Genomic DNA, 16,820 nt, shown 5'->3' with positions numbered 1-16,820 from the left:
TGTTACTTTGCATCTTCCTTTGTTTCCCTTTGTGACGATTTTCTGATCAATCCAGTGGTTTAACTTGCTTGTGTTCTTTAATATCTATCTAATAAATCGTAATTAAAAATTCAAGGTTTCCTCTTCGTATACATTTTCTTTGCTCTTATTCATTCGAATGGAATAATGTATTAGCGTCCACAGCTCCAGTTTAGCGTCTATTGTTTTTCAGCCATGACTTCTGCATTTCTGTTTTCAACTATGTGATCGTTTTGTGTGACTGTGATCGAAAATTCCACTGTGCATTTGTTCTGGGTCCGTAATAGTTTCTCTGGTTTTCGTTCTTCATGTAATAAAGTGTGTTAAGTAAGCAGATAGAGTAAGTGTGGAGAAATGTTAGTGAAGGCTCGACTTATTTGCTATGTTAGAGCACCCGCACCAGCTTTTGTGGAATTTAGAAAAAAACGTCTAAATCCAAATAAGATTAAAAGCAAAAACCCTTGGTGTTGTCATATTTGGTTTTTCCAATGAAAGAAGAAAATTCGAATGAATAGAACAGCAAATAAGTGTTATATTGAGAATTGTTATGATAAAAATGAATAATTAGTATTTAAAATCGAAATTAGTGACATGTTAGGGCATGACAAAAATATTCAACGAAGTGATTGCTACAAAATCGACTAAAATCGAACTTAAACGATATGATTTTTTTATAACGATTACTATCGATGTCACAGCAACACCACACACACACACACACAAAGCTATCGGAACAGGTTATAATGACAACACCGCATGCTTATTAGAAACATCGTTACGTACCTATAGAAGACATAGTGCTGCAGTATGAAGAATATATCGAAAACGAGACTAAAGAGGCCGAGGCCGAATTTGGTCGCGTCTCCGAAGAACGAAACCCAGTCGTTGTAGTTGTAGGCGTTGAGGACCATCTGGAGTATCGAAAGGAAACCGCCCACAAAGTCGAGGAAAATGTTGCCGATACTCCAGCCGACCGTTGATTTGCGTTTGTAGTTCATGTACGCCTGAAATTTATGGTTTGTTTTGTTTGTTTCATTATATTTTCAAGTTTGATTATCGAATAGATCACGTCTTAGATTTTCGAGTTGCTTTGGCTGTATGATACCATATCTCGGATATTTTTCCCTAAGTAATTGTTGGTAGCCTAACAGGATATTCCAACTACATGCAGATCAATAGTTCCGTCAGCTCGGGCTCAACCTGAAGTTATTGCTAGCACTGACCCTTAGCAAGAGTAGCGAGACCCACTGAGAAGATCCGGCGACAAACTCAATTTGTTATGTCTATGGAATCTGTACGATAGCACCACCCCACCTCTTCTCTTGAGTATCGTGAATAGTGGCTGGAAAGAAAAGACTGGAAATATTGATGTTTTCGGCTGCGCATTTCTCGTTGGGCAATAGTTTTACAATACAATTGAGACTTCGACCTCATGTCTCAAGGAGAATGGCGGAAATAATGTTTAGATATCTACGGACTCCAATAACTGAACCTCAAGTTCGGGCATGTCCATGATTTGAGACTATGTGCCAACAAACTGAAAAGATGGTTAGTTTACATCATCATTCTCCTGCCCTTCTCCCAGTCACCTGGGGTCGGCGTAACATGTTTTCTCCTTCCATACTCCTCAATCATATACCATTTCTTCGCTCACTCCCCTCTTACACATATCGTCTTTCACCCAATCCATCCATTTCTTCTTAGGTCTACATCTTCCTCTATATCCTTCCACATTCATTAACACTCTCTTACCAACCTCATTTTCATTTCGTCTCATCACATGTCCATACCATCCCAAACGCGCACTTCTCAGCTTCTCTGCCACAGTTGCCACTTTCAGACTTCCTCTAACTAAAGATGTGTAGTTTACATATTAGAGAAATCGCACGTTAAAACTTGTTAGGCGAGTGCTGGGTACGCAATATTAAACTTTATTGACTGCTCTTTAGAGTGATATTTTGATATCTGGTTTTTACATGGATGTCCCCAATGACACCGGCTCGGTTTTGTCGACAGTACTGACCTGCGGCACGTATTTGATGAGCGTGATGGCGAGCTTGACGTAGCTGCAGTAGTAGAGCCAGTCCAGCCACTCGATCTTGCCGACTACTGCGATGCTGCCCGTTACTATGACGACCGCCGAGAACGCGCCGAGTATCCCGCGCCCTACCGTCGAGACCCGTTGCTCTTCACGCTGTTACCAACGCAGACAATCGTATGATCATTTTTACAGGTGGTAGGTGCTCTTGTGAGTCCGCACGGGTAGGTTCCACCACCCTGCCTATTTCTGCCGTGAAGCAGTAATGCGTTTCGGTTTGAATGGTGGGGCAGCCGTTGTAACTATACTTGAGACCTTAGAACTTATATCTCAAGGTGGGTGGCGCATTTACGTCGTAGATGTCTATGGTCTCCAGTAACCACAAGGTGGGCTGTGTGCTGGTCCACCCAATTAAGCAATAAATAAAATAAAACTATCAACTACAACACATCCGGATGGGGGTTGAAAACGATATGTGTGAAGAGTATTAAGCGGTAGGCAGCGGCTTGGCTCGGCTCCTGACATTGCTGAAGTCCATGGGCGATGGTAACCGCTCACCATCAGGTGGGCCATATGCTCGTCTGCATACAAGGGCAATAAAAAAAAACGTTACTTTTTTGTGAAGGAAGGATTACTGGTGACCCGGCGATCTTTCCAGTTTCATCGGGATAGGTGGATCGTATTTATTAGGTAGGTATTTCTGACGTCAATACGTCTAATTAAGGCAAAAAAAGAAGAAAAATTCCGTCATATTTTTTACTCGACTGCATTTCCTGTTCATTTCCGCTGCAATTGCCAATTTCAGATCCACAGTCTTTGTGAAACTGTAAACTAAGTTATTAATATAAGGTTATACATATTTCGTCGAACTCATTAGTACCGCAGCCCGCGAATTATCAAAAATTTGGTAAACAGCAAGCTGAAAACACTTAATTTGATAAATATGCAATTTATTATTATTGCTCGAGTCTGTCGGTTTGAGATAAATTCGATGAATATTCTTTTGATATAAAATTTATAGGATTAAGATAAGTGAACGGTCCAAGTGGCTTACTATGAGTATTTGATGAACGAATATCGCAAAGTGTCCTTGACCTAAATCGAAGGATTATTTGTAATTCTAATTTAATATCATGTTTCATCGATCCTACCAAGTTCATTAGAAAAATTGGTACCCGCCGGCGGGATTCGAACACCGGTGCATCGCTACATACGAATGCACCGGACGTCTTATCTTTTAGGCCACGACGACTCGTAAGAAATATCTCCGTACCTCATATAAAAAGCACTGGGTGATCGTGATGAGAGTAGCGAACGCTGCGTGCAAGGAGAAGAACACGTCGTTAAGCTGCACCGGATTCAATCCGCGGGGATGACGACTGAAGTACTCGTTCTATAAACATTCAATTATTTTGTACACACACGCACAGACAACGTCAAGTACACTTGTGGCATTATTGGTCCCACATACCCATTATATTCGCGCATCATAGCCACTAAGGAGTAAGCATGCATTTTACTAGTGGTAGGACCTCTTGTGAGTCCTCACGGGTAGGTACCACCATCCTGCCTATTTCTGCCGTGAAGCAGTAATGCGTTTTGGTTTGAAGGGCGTGGCAGCCGTTTTAACTGTACTGAGACTTTAGAACTCATATCTCGAGGCGGGTGGTAGCATATACGTTGTAGATGTCTACGGGATTCAGTAACTACTTAACATCAGGTGGGCTGTGAGCTCGTCCACCTATTTAAGCGATAAAAAGATAAATTTTATAATTATTTCTATGACTCTTTGGACGAACAAAACGCTCGTAGAGGAAAGTTCAGTAAAAAAAAATAATAATAAATTGATGTGCGAGATTAAAATTTCAGTCTAAAACTGAACGGCCACATAACGCGAAGATCGGACGGCTCATGGGGCAGAAAGATTCTTGAGTGGAGATCATGTATTGGCAAGCGCAGTGAGGGACGACCATCTACCACACGGACGGACGACCTAGTGAAATTGCTGTGTCACGTTGGATGTAGATGGCAACGGGCCCGCCAAACTGGAGATCGATTGAAGATTCCTATCTTCAACAATGGACAGCTATAGGCTGGGATATACTTCGATGTCTTTTCTTTTTCCTAGCTAAGCTGATAGATAGCCTTGAGAGGGTTTTTCAGCGTAAACTTAACTAGTAGGTGAGCTCACGGGGCTCAAATCGGAGTGATGCTAACACTAGCCCCAGCAAGAGCAGTGCTTCGCAGAATCTACCACCGGCTCGGAAACGCGACCCACTGAGAAGATCCGGCGAGAAACTCAGTGGGCTGTGTCTATGGGTTAATTCGCTCGTCGAGCCCTTCGATGTCATAATATTAAACGAAAATTAGACAAACCTGAATCTCTTTAGAAAAATACAGTCCACAGTTGAAAAGCGAGTACATGGTGAAGCCCATAATGTTTAGCGCCAGGAAGTCGAAGTTGAGACCGACCACGCTTTTCCTCTTGAAGTTTATGTATATTTGAGGGTAGAACGAAACTGACCAGGCCGCGAAGTATATCCAACCCATTATGTACGATATTATGTTTATTTCGTTGGAGTGCATGACGGTTATACGTAGGTACACTGTGTCTAAGCTAGAAACAGGAAATTAATTGATATTATTTGATAGTAGTTTTTTTTAAATGCTTTTCTCGAATCGTTGACGTAATTAAAAATACTTTTACGGTTTTACGGGAATCAAGACGAGTCGTCCGTCAGCCAGAATACTGTAAAGTATTCGCTTCGCGGAAAATAACAGAATGAAAATTAATAGAAACGCGATATCATACCGTAAAAATAGTTTTAATTATAAAACATTAATTAATGTTTGTAATCAAGTATATCGGATACCTACGGTATGGGGATATAACTATGTATAGTAGATATATTAGAGCATATAATTGGCTAACTATGCTTACAACTTCTAACATTGAACATCCCAAATGTAAATGTTTCTAATGTTTTATAGTCTAATGTAACTTAGTGAAATTTAGGATAAGATATTTTAAAAATAATGAATCTGAAAATTCGAAAACTATTTACAATACACCTTGTACTTTTAACAAAATAAGTTTGCTATTAGAGATGCGACTATCTGTGTTAAGCAAAAAAAAATAGCAAGTGTGACTCTCGGGGACTGCCGCAGTAAAGCTATTGCATAGCATTTTTTTATAAACTTATGCAATTATAATTAGACAATAAAATTTTAATATTAAAACAATAATAAAATGAGACCACGCTATATTTATAAACATTAACAAAAGCAAAACATTAACTGTCCCCTTCACACTCATAAGCTAGAGAGAGATGGGCAGACTTTTCATGATGCGCATGCAGTGCGACGTCACGCCGCGCGCTTACAAACACTACACAAGCGCAACGTGTGAATGTGTTGAACGCGAGCTACATGATAGGCGGAGTGGGAGTCATTCGGTTTTGTTTTCGTTACGGAATTTCTTGATTCGGTCGCCGAGCTCAAAGCCCGCGATAAAAGCTATGCATAGCTTAAAATACGTAAGTAATATATACTATTGATACTCATGGTGTATATAATACATATCGCACTTACTTGACAAAACCTGGCGGTGTAACATTGAACGTCACTTCCGAATGTCCCGGACTCTTTCCGTACGCGCATATATCGTACGATATCACCACTGTTTTATTAGGTTCGTTCGAACCTGGTATTTCTATTGACGGTGGCACTAGTTGGACTATATCTGGATGTTGAATATTCGATATCACTTCTAGGGATGTGTTATATTGGCCTCTGGAACAAGAAGAAAGTATTAGACTGGAAACGAAACTCAGTTAATAATTAAATGAAGCGACTATTCCGTTCAAATGTCGTAACAAGTTACTTTTTTTTAAAATACGTTTTTGAAAGAACTTCCCGGTTGATGTTTAATAAAAATAAAATTTGTAATCTTGTGTCATTACCGGTGGTGAACCCGTACTAGGAGGTACCATCATCATGTCTAATTCTGCCGCGAAATGTAATAATACTCACATTTGGACCAGTTTGAGTAGTCGCGTTTCTTCGACTAATAAATTCAAATCAGTTACTTCGACGTACATCTTGTCTAACTGGGAATGTGCACTCGGTATACCTGAAAGAATTTAATGACAAATCTTATTACGGATTACCTTAGCCAATGAAATCACTTCCTTAATAATGCAATTAATGTTTTGTAATATTTTCGGGTTTTGCTGACTGTGCTGCACTGGTGGTAGGACCTCTTGTGAGTCCGCGCGGGTAGGTACCACCGCCCTGCCTATTTCTGCCGTGAAGCAGTAATGCGTTTCGGTTTGAAGGGTGGGGCAGCCGTTGTAACTATAGTTGAGACCTTAGAACTTTTGTCTCATGGTGGGTGGCGCATTTACGTTGTAGATGTCTATGGGCTCCAGTAACCACTTAACACCATGTGGGCTGTGAGCTCGTCCACCATCTAAGCAATAAAAATAAATAAATAAAATCGAAGTTCCACTTTGCTAGGCGATTTGTACTAATCAACATTACGAGTGGAGTCACAGTCTTATTTCTTTGGAACGTTAACGAGATATAATAAAATATTCACGAATGATCATGCTCGGTAGCGTGACATAATTATATTGAAACGAAGAGATTACAAATGTTTTAAAAAAAAAAACATTCTATGAAACAATTTAATAAAGTTTTTATTCGCACTTACTCGAAAAATTCGACAATTTATTCTATGAGATCGCTTTAATCAATTATATTTTTATTCGGTTTGAGATCTCGATGACAAGATGAATTTAAATTTTCGTTGTAACTTGGATAATATAAGATTTTTCTAAATCTAATTTTCGTGATATTGAAATGAAATGAACTTCATATCATATTTTTAGTTAGAAACGTTTCCCGAACTAGAATGTGATATTACGAAACGCATCTTAAACTACATCAGAACCAATGCAAATTTTATCAAATATACAATACTAATATTAAATATGAAAGTTTGTATGCTTGGATCTCAAATTGGATGATCGAATATGAATTGATCTAAAATGAAATTTCCCAGATAGATAACCTGGTTTTTTTTTCCGACCTAAGCTGAGAGCCTTGAGAGGCTATATCAGCATCGCCTTAACTAGTAGGTGAGCTAAGGGGGTTAAACCTGATGACGTTGCTAACACGAACCCTAGCAAGAGCCGTGCTTCGCAGAATCTACCACCAGATCGGAAACGCGACCCACTGAGAAGATCCGGCGAGAAACTCAGTGGGCTGTGTCTGAGGGGTAACTTACCTAAAATTAACATAACAACTAAACAGAAGCGTATTCTATGACTAGAAATAGAGCACGCGGCTGCTCGCGGCCTCAATACTGCACTGCATTCCGCCATCGTGATCTGTTTACCTATGAACAACAATTAATTGTAAATAGACATGCTTTAACAAAAACAGACTGGAAATAGAAAAAAAATCCAAAACAAATTAATATAAATAAATAATACACTAAAAACAATAATCATCGAAATCGGTTGGCGTCATATTGAGTTATTTAGTTATTCATCTATTTGTCGCGCACGTACTAAATGCAAATTTAAGACTTATATGGTGCTACTACCACCCCGCCTACTTCTGCCGTGAAGCAGTAATGCGTTTCGGTTCGAAGGGTGGGGTAGCCGTTGTAACTATACTGAAACCTTAGAACTTACATCTCAAGGTGGGTGGCGCATTTACGTTGTAGATGTCTATGGGCTCCAGTAACCACTTAGCGCCAAGTGGGCTGTGAGCACGTTCACCCATCTAAGCAATAAAAAAAAAAAAAACGCCGAAACGTGAATGAGGAAAAAATGTATGCACGTGATTATGTGTTAATCCCCCACTATATTAATTTTGATATTTTAAATTAAACATTTGATCATTGGGTCAAAATAATTATATAACATTTCTCTTATCTACTCTTATCAAGAAACAGTATTCATTCATATTTATTTAAACGTTTATAATACTATTAAGGCATTTAAGAGTATTTTCTTGATAAAATATTAACAAATAAAAGAGAACGGATTGGCCGTGTTCAAGTTTCGAAGGTAAACAAGGAAACGTAATTAATAAGGCCCTAAAACAAGTTCATTGAAATAGCGTTGTATGCGAATACAATGTTGTAAGCCTTGTATACAAATATATGTTCTTAATACGGGCTATAGTTACGTTATTATAAATTGAATGCCATAATATCTACATAGGTAAACTTAAGTGAAAACTTAGTTAATAAGGGTTATGTTCGTGAATTATCGGCTTCTTTTTTATTGCTTAGATGGATGGACGAGCTCACAGCTCACCTGTACTGGAGCCCATAGACATCTACAACGTAAATGCGCCACCCACCTCGAGATATAAGTTCTAAGGTCTCAGTATAGTTACAACGGCTACCCCACCCTTCGAACCGAAACGCATTACTGCTTCACGGCGGAAATAGGCGGGGTGGTGGTACCTACCCGTGCGGACTCACAAGAGGTCCTACCACCAGTGATTACGCAAATTATAATTTTGCGGGTTTGGTTTTTATTACACGATGTTATTCCTTCACCGTGGAAGTCAATCGTGAACATTTGCGAGTACGTATTTCATTAGAAAAATTGGTACCCGCCTGCGGGATTCGAACACCGGTGCATCGCTACATACGAATGCACCGGACGTCTTATCCTTTAGGCCACGACGACTTACAAGGTTTATAAAAAGACCACGAAAAGGTATTACTTCAAAAAAAAAAGAGTAAAGCAATGGTGGTGAGGCAGCCGTCGATATTATGTCCCAGAATGGGAAATACTATTCACGCTATCATTTATTAAACGAAATAAAATTAGACCGTGTACTCATGTATCCATCCGCATAAATTTAAAAATGATGAAGGTAGAATCTGTTCAAGTACACCGTTTAACCGTGATAGCTCTAGTGAGATCAATGAAAATAAGATATAAAGATCCAAACAAATAATTAAGCATAGAAACAATGATAAATAAATAATTGTGCTCAATGATGTAGCACGTGGCTAACATATCATATCTGCATTGGAAATATTTATGAGGTCGAAAAGTAGCATTTAAGTTTATCTTAATTTAATTATTTTATAAGCAACACGTGCAAGTCAAGCCATTATCACTACGTTCTATAAAATTAATTGTTGTGAGCATTTTTATCACAATTTGTGTTCCTTATGTGTCAAACCTTGAATTACATTTCAAAATAAAATTTTCCGTAGCGATGTGAAACTGTTTCCAAAATCAAAGAGTGATTCACAACATGATGATAATAAAAAATAGGTTGGATGTTTTTTTTTCTGGCCCTCCTGATGGTCGACGTTTGCCAATGTTCGTGGCTGCAAGCAATTCCAAAAGTATGCTTTAGCCACTAGCTACCTCTGAAGAATAATTGCAAGCCTCTCTATATTCAACATCTATAAAATTGTACGTATCAGTTCCAACGTGCGACTGGCGTCTTTGTCTGGACTCTTTAAAGTGATCGTGACAAGGAATATACAATTGACAAAGGTGGTTAATAAATGCAGCTCTTATAATACTTAAAGCATATTTATACTCTTATGTATTATATTGTATAATCTATACTAATATATAAATCTACAGTGTTTTTTTTGAGATGTTCCGTTATAACTACTGAACCGTGCATCCGATTGACTTGAAACTTGGTATCCATGTAGAAAATACATGAACTTAATGGATAGGCTAATATTTATATGAGTGTTGGACTCCCTACACCAGTTGCGGGGGTGTTAATAATGAGAATCTTTGTGGGGGTGAGAAATAATAATGTTAATTATAAATGCCCAGCGAAGCGGACGGGTACAGCTAGTCTTATATGTAAAATTAACTCTATAAAATAAAATATGCTACTAATATGCAACTACTATTACAAGTGACATCATTTATTGTCAAGTACGTATATAATATTATTATATGACGAAAACTAATTTAGGTTTGAAATATCTGCTTAATAGCACTAGAGTCAATTTAACGTGTTTATTAACATTAACATGATTAAATTATTTGGCTCTATTATCTGCTATTTTCACGCCACGTTTATTATTCAAGTAATATATTCAATGACTGCCGTTGTTAAAGGTGGATAGGTAGACACACTCACTCAATTTCTAGTAAAAATACAAATGACAATTAACATTTTACCAAACTAAACACTACATGATGTGTGTGTAATTGAATTCAATACAATTGTATGTTTAAGTGCAATGTACCTACCTATTGTGCTATTTTCATAAATAAAGAAGAGCGCGTTTTTATCAACATTTGACTTCACTGCCCATCAAATTATCGCACCGGGGATTTTAAATGAAATCGATTATACACTAAAAATCAGCTGAGGCGTTGAATTAACGTTTGCGAGGGAAAACGCAGCTCATCTCAGGCGTTTCTTCGAGTTACTTACATATACTTATTAATATAGGCGTATATTTTATTCCTTCTAAACTACAATTTATAGCTTACTAGCGGCCCGCTCCGGCTCCGCTCGGGTCTTAAACAAAAATTTCAACGATATTTGACGTTGTTTTATTTTTTAAACAAAAGAACACTTCTTGTGGCATAACTATAACAATCAGACATATGCTGTCGCGACACTTTTCGTAAATAATAATATCTACATAGTAGTAGTACATTATTTTATTCTATCATCAACAGTTTTCACAGCGCACGCGCTGTAAACAATATTTTAGGTAATTTTTTACACCTTGGGTTACATTATTGGAGTTTTAGTAAGGATCCCTAATTTTTTTCAAAAAAGATTAGCCTGTGTCACTCGAGAATAGTGTAGCTTCCAAACAGTGAAAGAATTTTTGAAATCGGTTCAGTAGTTTCGGAGCCTTATCAATACAAACAAACAAACAAATCTTTCCTCTTTATAATATTAGTATAGAAGTATAAATATCTCCTTAACAATCCTATTGGTAGGCAGCGGCTTGGCTCTGCCCCTGGCATTGCTGAAGTCCATGGGCGACGGTAACCACTCACCATCAGGTGGGCCGTATGCTCGTCTGCCTACAAGGGCAATAAAAAAAAAAAATATTATGTGGAAGTTAGTGAACAAGCATCCGTAGCTTTTATGTAACGAAGTAAAAATAGCGAACAAGATAAAATTCACGTTTTATAAGCACGTGTTTAATTGATACAGATTAGCATCACGCACTTACGGGTCAATGTTTTTATGTAATTTTTATCCAACAGTAAAACGTGAAACGCAACGAAAAAGGTTACGTCGCAATTAACTAATTAAGTTTCATTTTTATTTTGGTAACAGATACCTACTTACTACTTATACGAGTATTCATACTAATGTATTAATTTAACGAATATTACTGGGTTTTTTTTCCTAGCTACTCTGGTAGCTTTGAGAGGCTATGCCAGCGTAACCTAACTAGTTGGTGAGCTCACGGGGCTCATAGCTAATGACGTTCCTAACACTAACCCTGGCAAGAGCCATTCTTTGCAGAATCTACCACCGGATCGGAAGCGCGAACCACTGAGAAGTTCCGGCGAGAAACTCAGTAGGCTTTTTTTTATTGCTTAGATGGATGGACGAGCTCACAGCCCACCTGATGTTAAGTGGTTACTGGAGCCCATAGACATCTACAACGTAAATGCGCCACCCACCTCGAGATATAAGTTCTAAGGTCTCAGTAGTTACAACAGCTAGTAGGCTCTGTCTGTAGGTTAATTTACTTGCCGAGATTTTCGTCGCAGGCGACGGGTTTGACTAGGACCGGTGCTTGAGGTACCTAAAAGAACCGTTAGTGGATCGGGAGGATCCGAAATGACCTTACTCGTACTGTTTATTTATTAGCTAGCACAGGCTGGGCAACGATAAGCCAACAGCTGGCTTTAAGTGTTTACCCGACCCACAAGACACCATAAAACATTCGTAAACGCTAGCAGCCCACTCTGAGACACCTGCCCTAGGTTCCTTGAATTCACTTATATTAATCTAATAATGACTAGTGAACCAAGGCTGTACTGCTTATCACATTTGAAAAACACAATACACTATTCTTCTATTGGAAGTCGATTTTGTTTTTTAATTCTTGGAATATTAAATTAATTCATGGAAGTGAAAGTTGTTTAGGGCAATCATAAACATAATATTTTTCATATATTTCATTGTTTGTAAGGCAAGTAGTTGTACAAAATTTCTGGTCGCACTTAGCATGTGTGTTGTATAGTGTACCAAGAGAAATAAAAGGCCTTCTTTCTAAGCCAAGTTTCATTGAAGCTAACCAGCGACCCCACACAAAATACAGTCCACTGCCCGGAAAAAAGTAACCTAAGTTATTTATTAATCCGGGACATTTCGTTTCAAGTTTGTTTTCAAAAGATAACTTTAAAACGAGCGGAACCCCGGGCTCGCCAGGTATTATTGTGTTTTTATTTACTAAGCACACTTGTCTATTGCAGATACAATTCGTTATGAATACAAACACTCAACAATAATATAGTAAGCCAGCTGTATTTGCAGATGTAATGCATATGGCAAATGAAACATGTATCTAACCGTGTTTTGTTTTTCTATCGTATTTTATTAGAACTTGTAACAAAGCACTCGGCGTATCACGTGGCACAAAATAAAACGAACAATTCGATTACGTTTTAAATTGTTTTCGGTTTTAATGATTAATAAAAGTTTATTTCGCGTTCACGAGATGTTGAATTTTTATTTTACGAATTTACTGTGTAATTTTTTATTGATTTTGATTGAACGGTTCACGAATGCGTATTCTTTAAATCAGAAGGGTGAATTCATGAGTCTCCTGAAATTAGAGTCGGTACGCATTTTTATCCTGCAAACTGTACATGAGCAGTGGTTACCAGAGTCGACGGCCTGACGGCATGCTTTTTGATCATTAGGGAAAAATAAATTAACAATCTCACGACTTAAAAGTAGATAAACAAATCTGCTGCTAATTAATGGAGATTATTATATAAATTTATTTATTCACGTAATAAAAATATCAGTGATGATTGATGGTAATAATTATAATGTTTAAATCCCACAATGCCACTTAAATCCTTTCATGGGAGATATGCGATCTTGACACTCAAAACTCATTAGCTATAAGGACTAGTCTTATCGCAATGGTAGTGCAATCCTTAAAATAAAACGAGATAAAAAAATAATATAAATATCGTATATAAACTCTGTTCACGTTTGATTCACGTAAACTGATAAATAAATAATATTCAACTGAAATTTGTTAACTGTAATTGAACGGAAAGCAAAATGTATTTCAGAGCTCAATAATGGACTGTCCCTACAAAATAAATTACTACTTAGTACATAGGTACTTAGCTGACGCTAATTTTACGGTCACGAGCTAAACTCATTTGGAAAACGACTCGATATATATGATGTACTTTACTCGGCGTGAAACGTGATTTCACGTAATTACAACGAGAAATTAATCCAGATAATCATGCGATACAATAAACCTAGCCAATCGATTCTGATTGTATTTAATTAATGATTTCAATCGAAAAAGAGTCACGGCTTTTGTTACGATAATTTTCGAATAGATACGTTACTATCCAAATAATTACTTTCGTTATACTCAATCTACTACAGTACTCAAAGATTAACCCATAGACACAGCCCACTGAGTTTCTCGCCGGATCTTCTCAGTGGGTCGCGTTTCCGATCCGATGGTAGATTCGGCGAAGCACTGCTCTTGCTAGGGTCAGTATTAGCATCACTCCGGTTTGAGCCCCGTAAGCTCACCTACTAGCTAAGGTTACGCTGAAATAGCCTCTCAAGGCTATCAGCTTAGGTAGGAAAAAAAAACCTCAAAGAATCAATATCTAGGATTGGTTGTTTTGTTTATGTCTTTCTTCGGGCGTCACCGATCAATCATGGAAACTGCGAGGGCGCACATTGCACGACGGTTTTTATTTTCGAACATGCAGTAAGTTCCCATATCAGGGACTCTGCTCATAATATATTATGTACCAACGCAGTTAACTGCTGAAAATTTGACGGAACCTTCATTCTCTTCTAAGACGCGTTTTAGAATACGGATAAATTGAGGCGTCCAAATGTACTCGAACTTAGGACTAATTTACTCCTTATCCATTAGAGAATCTTACAATAGAAATAAATTTTATTTTAAGCCGCTAAGGAAAACAAACCAAAAGTAAAAGGATTTTACTTATTAATACTGCTTCATAAGGAAACTTACAGCCAAAACCTACAGCAAGGTCAATGGGGTTAAGTACACGTTTTGTGGTCAGCATTTGTACGTGGGCGATGGAAACCAGTCGCCAGTCTGCCATCAAAGGAAATAAAAGTCACACAAAATATACACATTATCTTGGCTAATTCTCTCAAGTTTAGGTTTTTACATAGTTGATGAAATCAATATTTTTCCGGCCCATTTGCTGTCAAAAAATCCAACCTAAGGTAGGATGCGATTGACGAGAATGTATCGCAGCAAAAATAGACAGCGACATACTATCCGCTAAATAACAAGTGGACCATGAGACAGTTTGACAATCTAAAACAATGAGCATTGAAATTCTTAACAGGAATTATCTAGGCGAATTGAAAATTAGGATGAAAGTACTTCTACTACACAAAAAGCAGTAAGAGTCGCACTAACAATTACCCATCAAAACGATTTTTTTTTCATAAACCTAGTTTGATGAAGACTGTGGCATCCGTAAGCCCGATTTCAAATGAAACTAAACCAAGTTTCACCGGATAAACTAGCTGAACCAACACAGTTTGAAGTAGAATCCAGAACGAATACCACAATACGGAACAAACCTTGAAAAGACCCAGTAACATGCTGCACTTCAATGATTTATTACGACTTGTTCACACTCCAGTAGATGTTAGGATGCAAAAACATATTTCCCAAATGCCGGACGCACTTTTTGCGACATCTCATTTTTGGGTTTGCGTTTGGATTTTATCAACGCAAAATGTTTGCATCAGTTCCAACAGTACTATCAAAAATAACAGGGGCGATTATGCTAAGTCACACTATAACAAAAACATTGTTCGTTTCTATCTTATTATTTATTCGTTGGTTTCTATCTAAGAATTTTTGACAGGAAAGAATAATAAATACCCATAATAAACCCAATCTTGCCTTCTATGCCAATACTACCACACTTCTCAAAAACAACGGAGCTTGTTGGTAGGGAATAGGTTGTGTGTGCGTATTCAATTTATATACCAATGCATCTAACATAACTTTCTTTACAATACCTTTCTGACTGTTAGAAAATGCCTTAGACATTAAGTCCGCTAATGTGTATATAAACATAAGGTTATAAATTAACAAAAACCATCGTTTTTACAAAGCGATATAAGTTTTTTGTGCACACTTTATATATTACATTGGTTTATTCCCGAAAGAGACAATCATATATCAAAATAAAAATATTATTTGTACTTGTATGCCAGGGAAAAGTGTGGACTAGGCATTATATACACTTAAACAAAGCCAGTTTAGAAACCAGTCGTGTCCGAACGTTCAATGCAAAAAGCCATCTGTCATTACACGTCGCGCCACTGAGATCCGAGGCACGAGGTCGTTGACAGGGATGCAATTAGGATGTTTACAACAGTCAATGATTGGTTTCGCGTTAATTTTTCTTTTCACTGGAAATTCGGTAATACCTAGCTCGAATACTTCACTTAGCGGCATCCGATTCAGTTTAAAAGTATCGGGTTTCGAATAAGCGATAAATGCTTTCTCATGTACAGAACAAAGTATAGCACAGTTTTTATTGGGAATACATTGCAACTGGTCATAAATCTTTAGCATGTGCCAGTACTAATAAACTAAAGTGGTTGAGTTTTTGTTACATCAAGGAAAATCCGGTCTTAAAATCTCCACATGTACATTATATATGTATGTAAGTGAACTTTAAATTCCGAAACACCACTTCAATTTACATCTACGATAGTCATTGACGGTGTTGTTTTCTTATTAGAACCTGTTTTATCTTATCTTTTAGATAGGAATCGGGAGACAAAGATGTAAGTTTCTTATTCACTTAAAGCCAAGTCATCTTCTCTGAAACCATGTTGTTAAGTTATGCCTTACCCCTTACTTCTTTATCATTACCCCTTTATGGAATGCCTGCCTTTACAGTTACTTTAAACAAATAAAAAATAGTCATCAAACCGATTGAGTTTTTTTACTTTATAGTGACTAACATGTCTTTGACTCCGCCAGCGCCGCCCGTATCTATGCCAATGTAAATAAATTTAAAGTAAAACGCATGAGATTGGATAAGCTGTTTGCAAAAATCACCTTTATACGGATTCGATCGTTGGCACAGTAGACATAGTCTACGCTATATTATATAAGGAATCTGCAAATGGACATGTAGTTTTTTTAGTAGTTTTTACTGGTGGAAGGACCTCTTTTGAGTCCGCACCGATAGGTACCACCACCTATGCCTATTTCTACCGTCAAGCAGTAATGCGTTTCGGTTTGCAAGGTAGAGACCTTAGAACTCATATCTCAAGGTGACCACTTAACACCAGGTGGGGTGTGAGCTCGTCCACCCACCTAAGCACTAAAAAAAGTTTATGGACAAGAGAGTCACACCAAACTATTTATCCTGAAAAAACGTGATGCCTTTACATTCTTTCTAAGAAGGGAATCGCGTAGCACATCAAGTCTAATAATCAAATTTATACCAACTACCTTAAAAACCATTTGAATGGTAATAAATTAATA

At 37.6% G+C, this 16,820-nt stretch overlaps 1 protein-coding gene across 12 annotated transcripts in view; it reads right to left on the bottom strand.

Annotated features, from left to right (window-relative positions):
- Positions 1-16,820, bottom strand: part of Ctns (lysosomal cystine transporter cystinosin) — a 71,458-nt gene that overhangs the window by 7,939 nt on the left and 46,699 nt on the right. For 11 of the 12 annotated variants that reach the window (XM_089736798.1, XM_028174129.2, XM_089736794.1 and 8 more), the window contains 7 exons: positions 7,347-7,457; positions 6,089-6,188; positions 5,648-5,848; positions 4,433-4,673; positions 3,330-3,449; positions 2,042-2,212; positions 802-1,022 (listed from right to left, as the gene is read on the bottom strand). In XM_089736798.1, the coding sequence (XP_089592924.1) occupies positions 802-1,022; positions 2,042-2,212; positions 3,330-3,449; positions 4,433-4,673; positions 5,648-5,848; positions 6,089-6,188; positions 7,347-7,457 (1,165 nt within the window). The remainder of the gene's footprint in view (positions 1-801; positions 1,023-2,041; positions 2,213-3,329; positions 3,450-4,432; positions 4,674-5,647; positions 5,849-6,088; positions 6,189-7,346; positions 7,458-16,820) is intronic. The other variant, XM_089736801.1, reaches the window with a different exon arrangement.

Source organism: Bombyx mandarina, chromosome 22 (genome assembly GCF_030267445.1).
Source record: "Bombyx mandarina strain Sakado chromosome 22, ASM3026744v2".
In the NCBI taxonomy this organism is placed as follows: Eukaryota; Metazoa; Arthropoda; class Insecta; order Lepidoptera; family Bombycidae; genus Bombyx; species Bombyx mandarina.
Note: the sequence above shows the minus strand (reverse complement) of the source record. Positions and strands in the feature narration are given on the sequence as shown.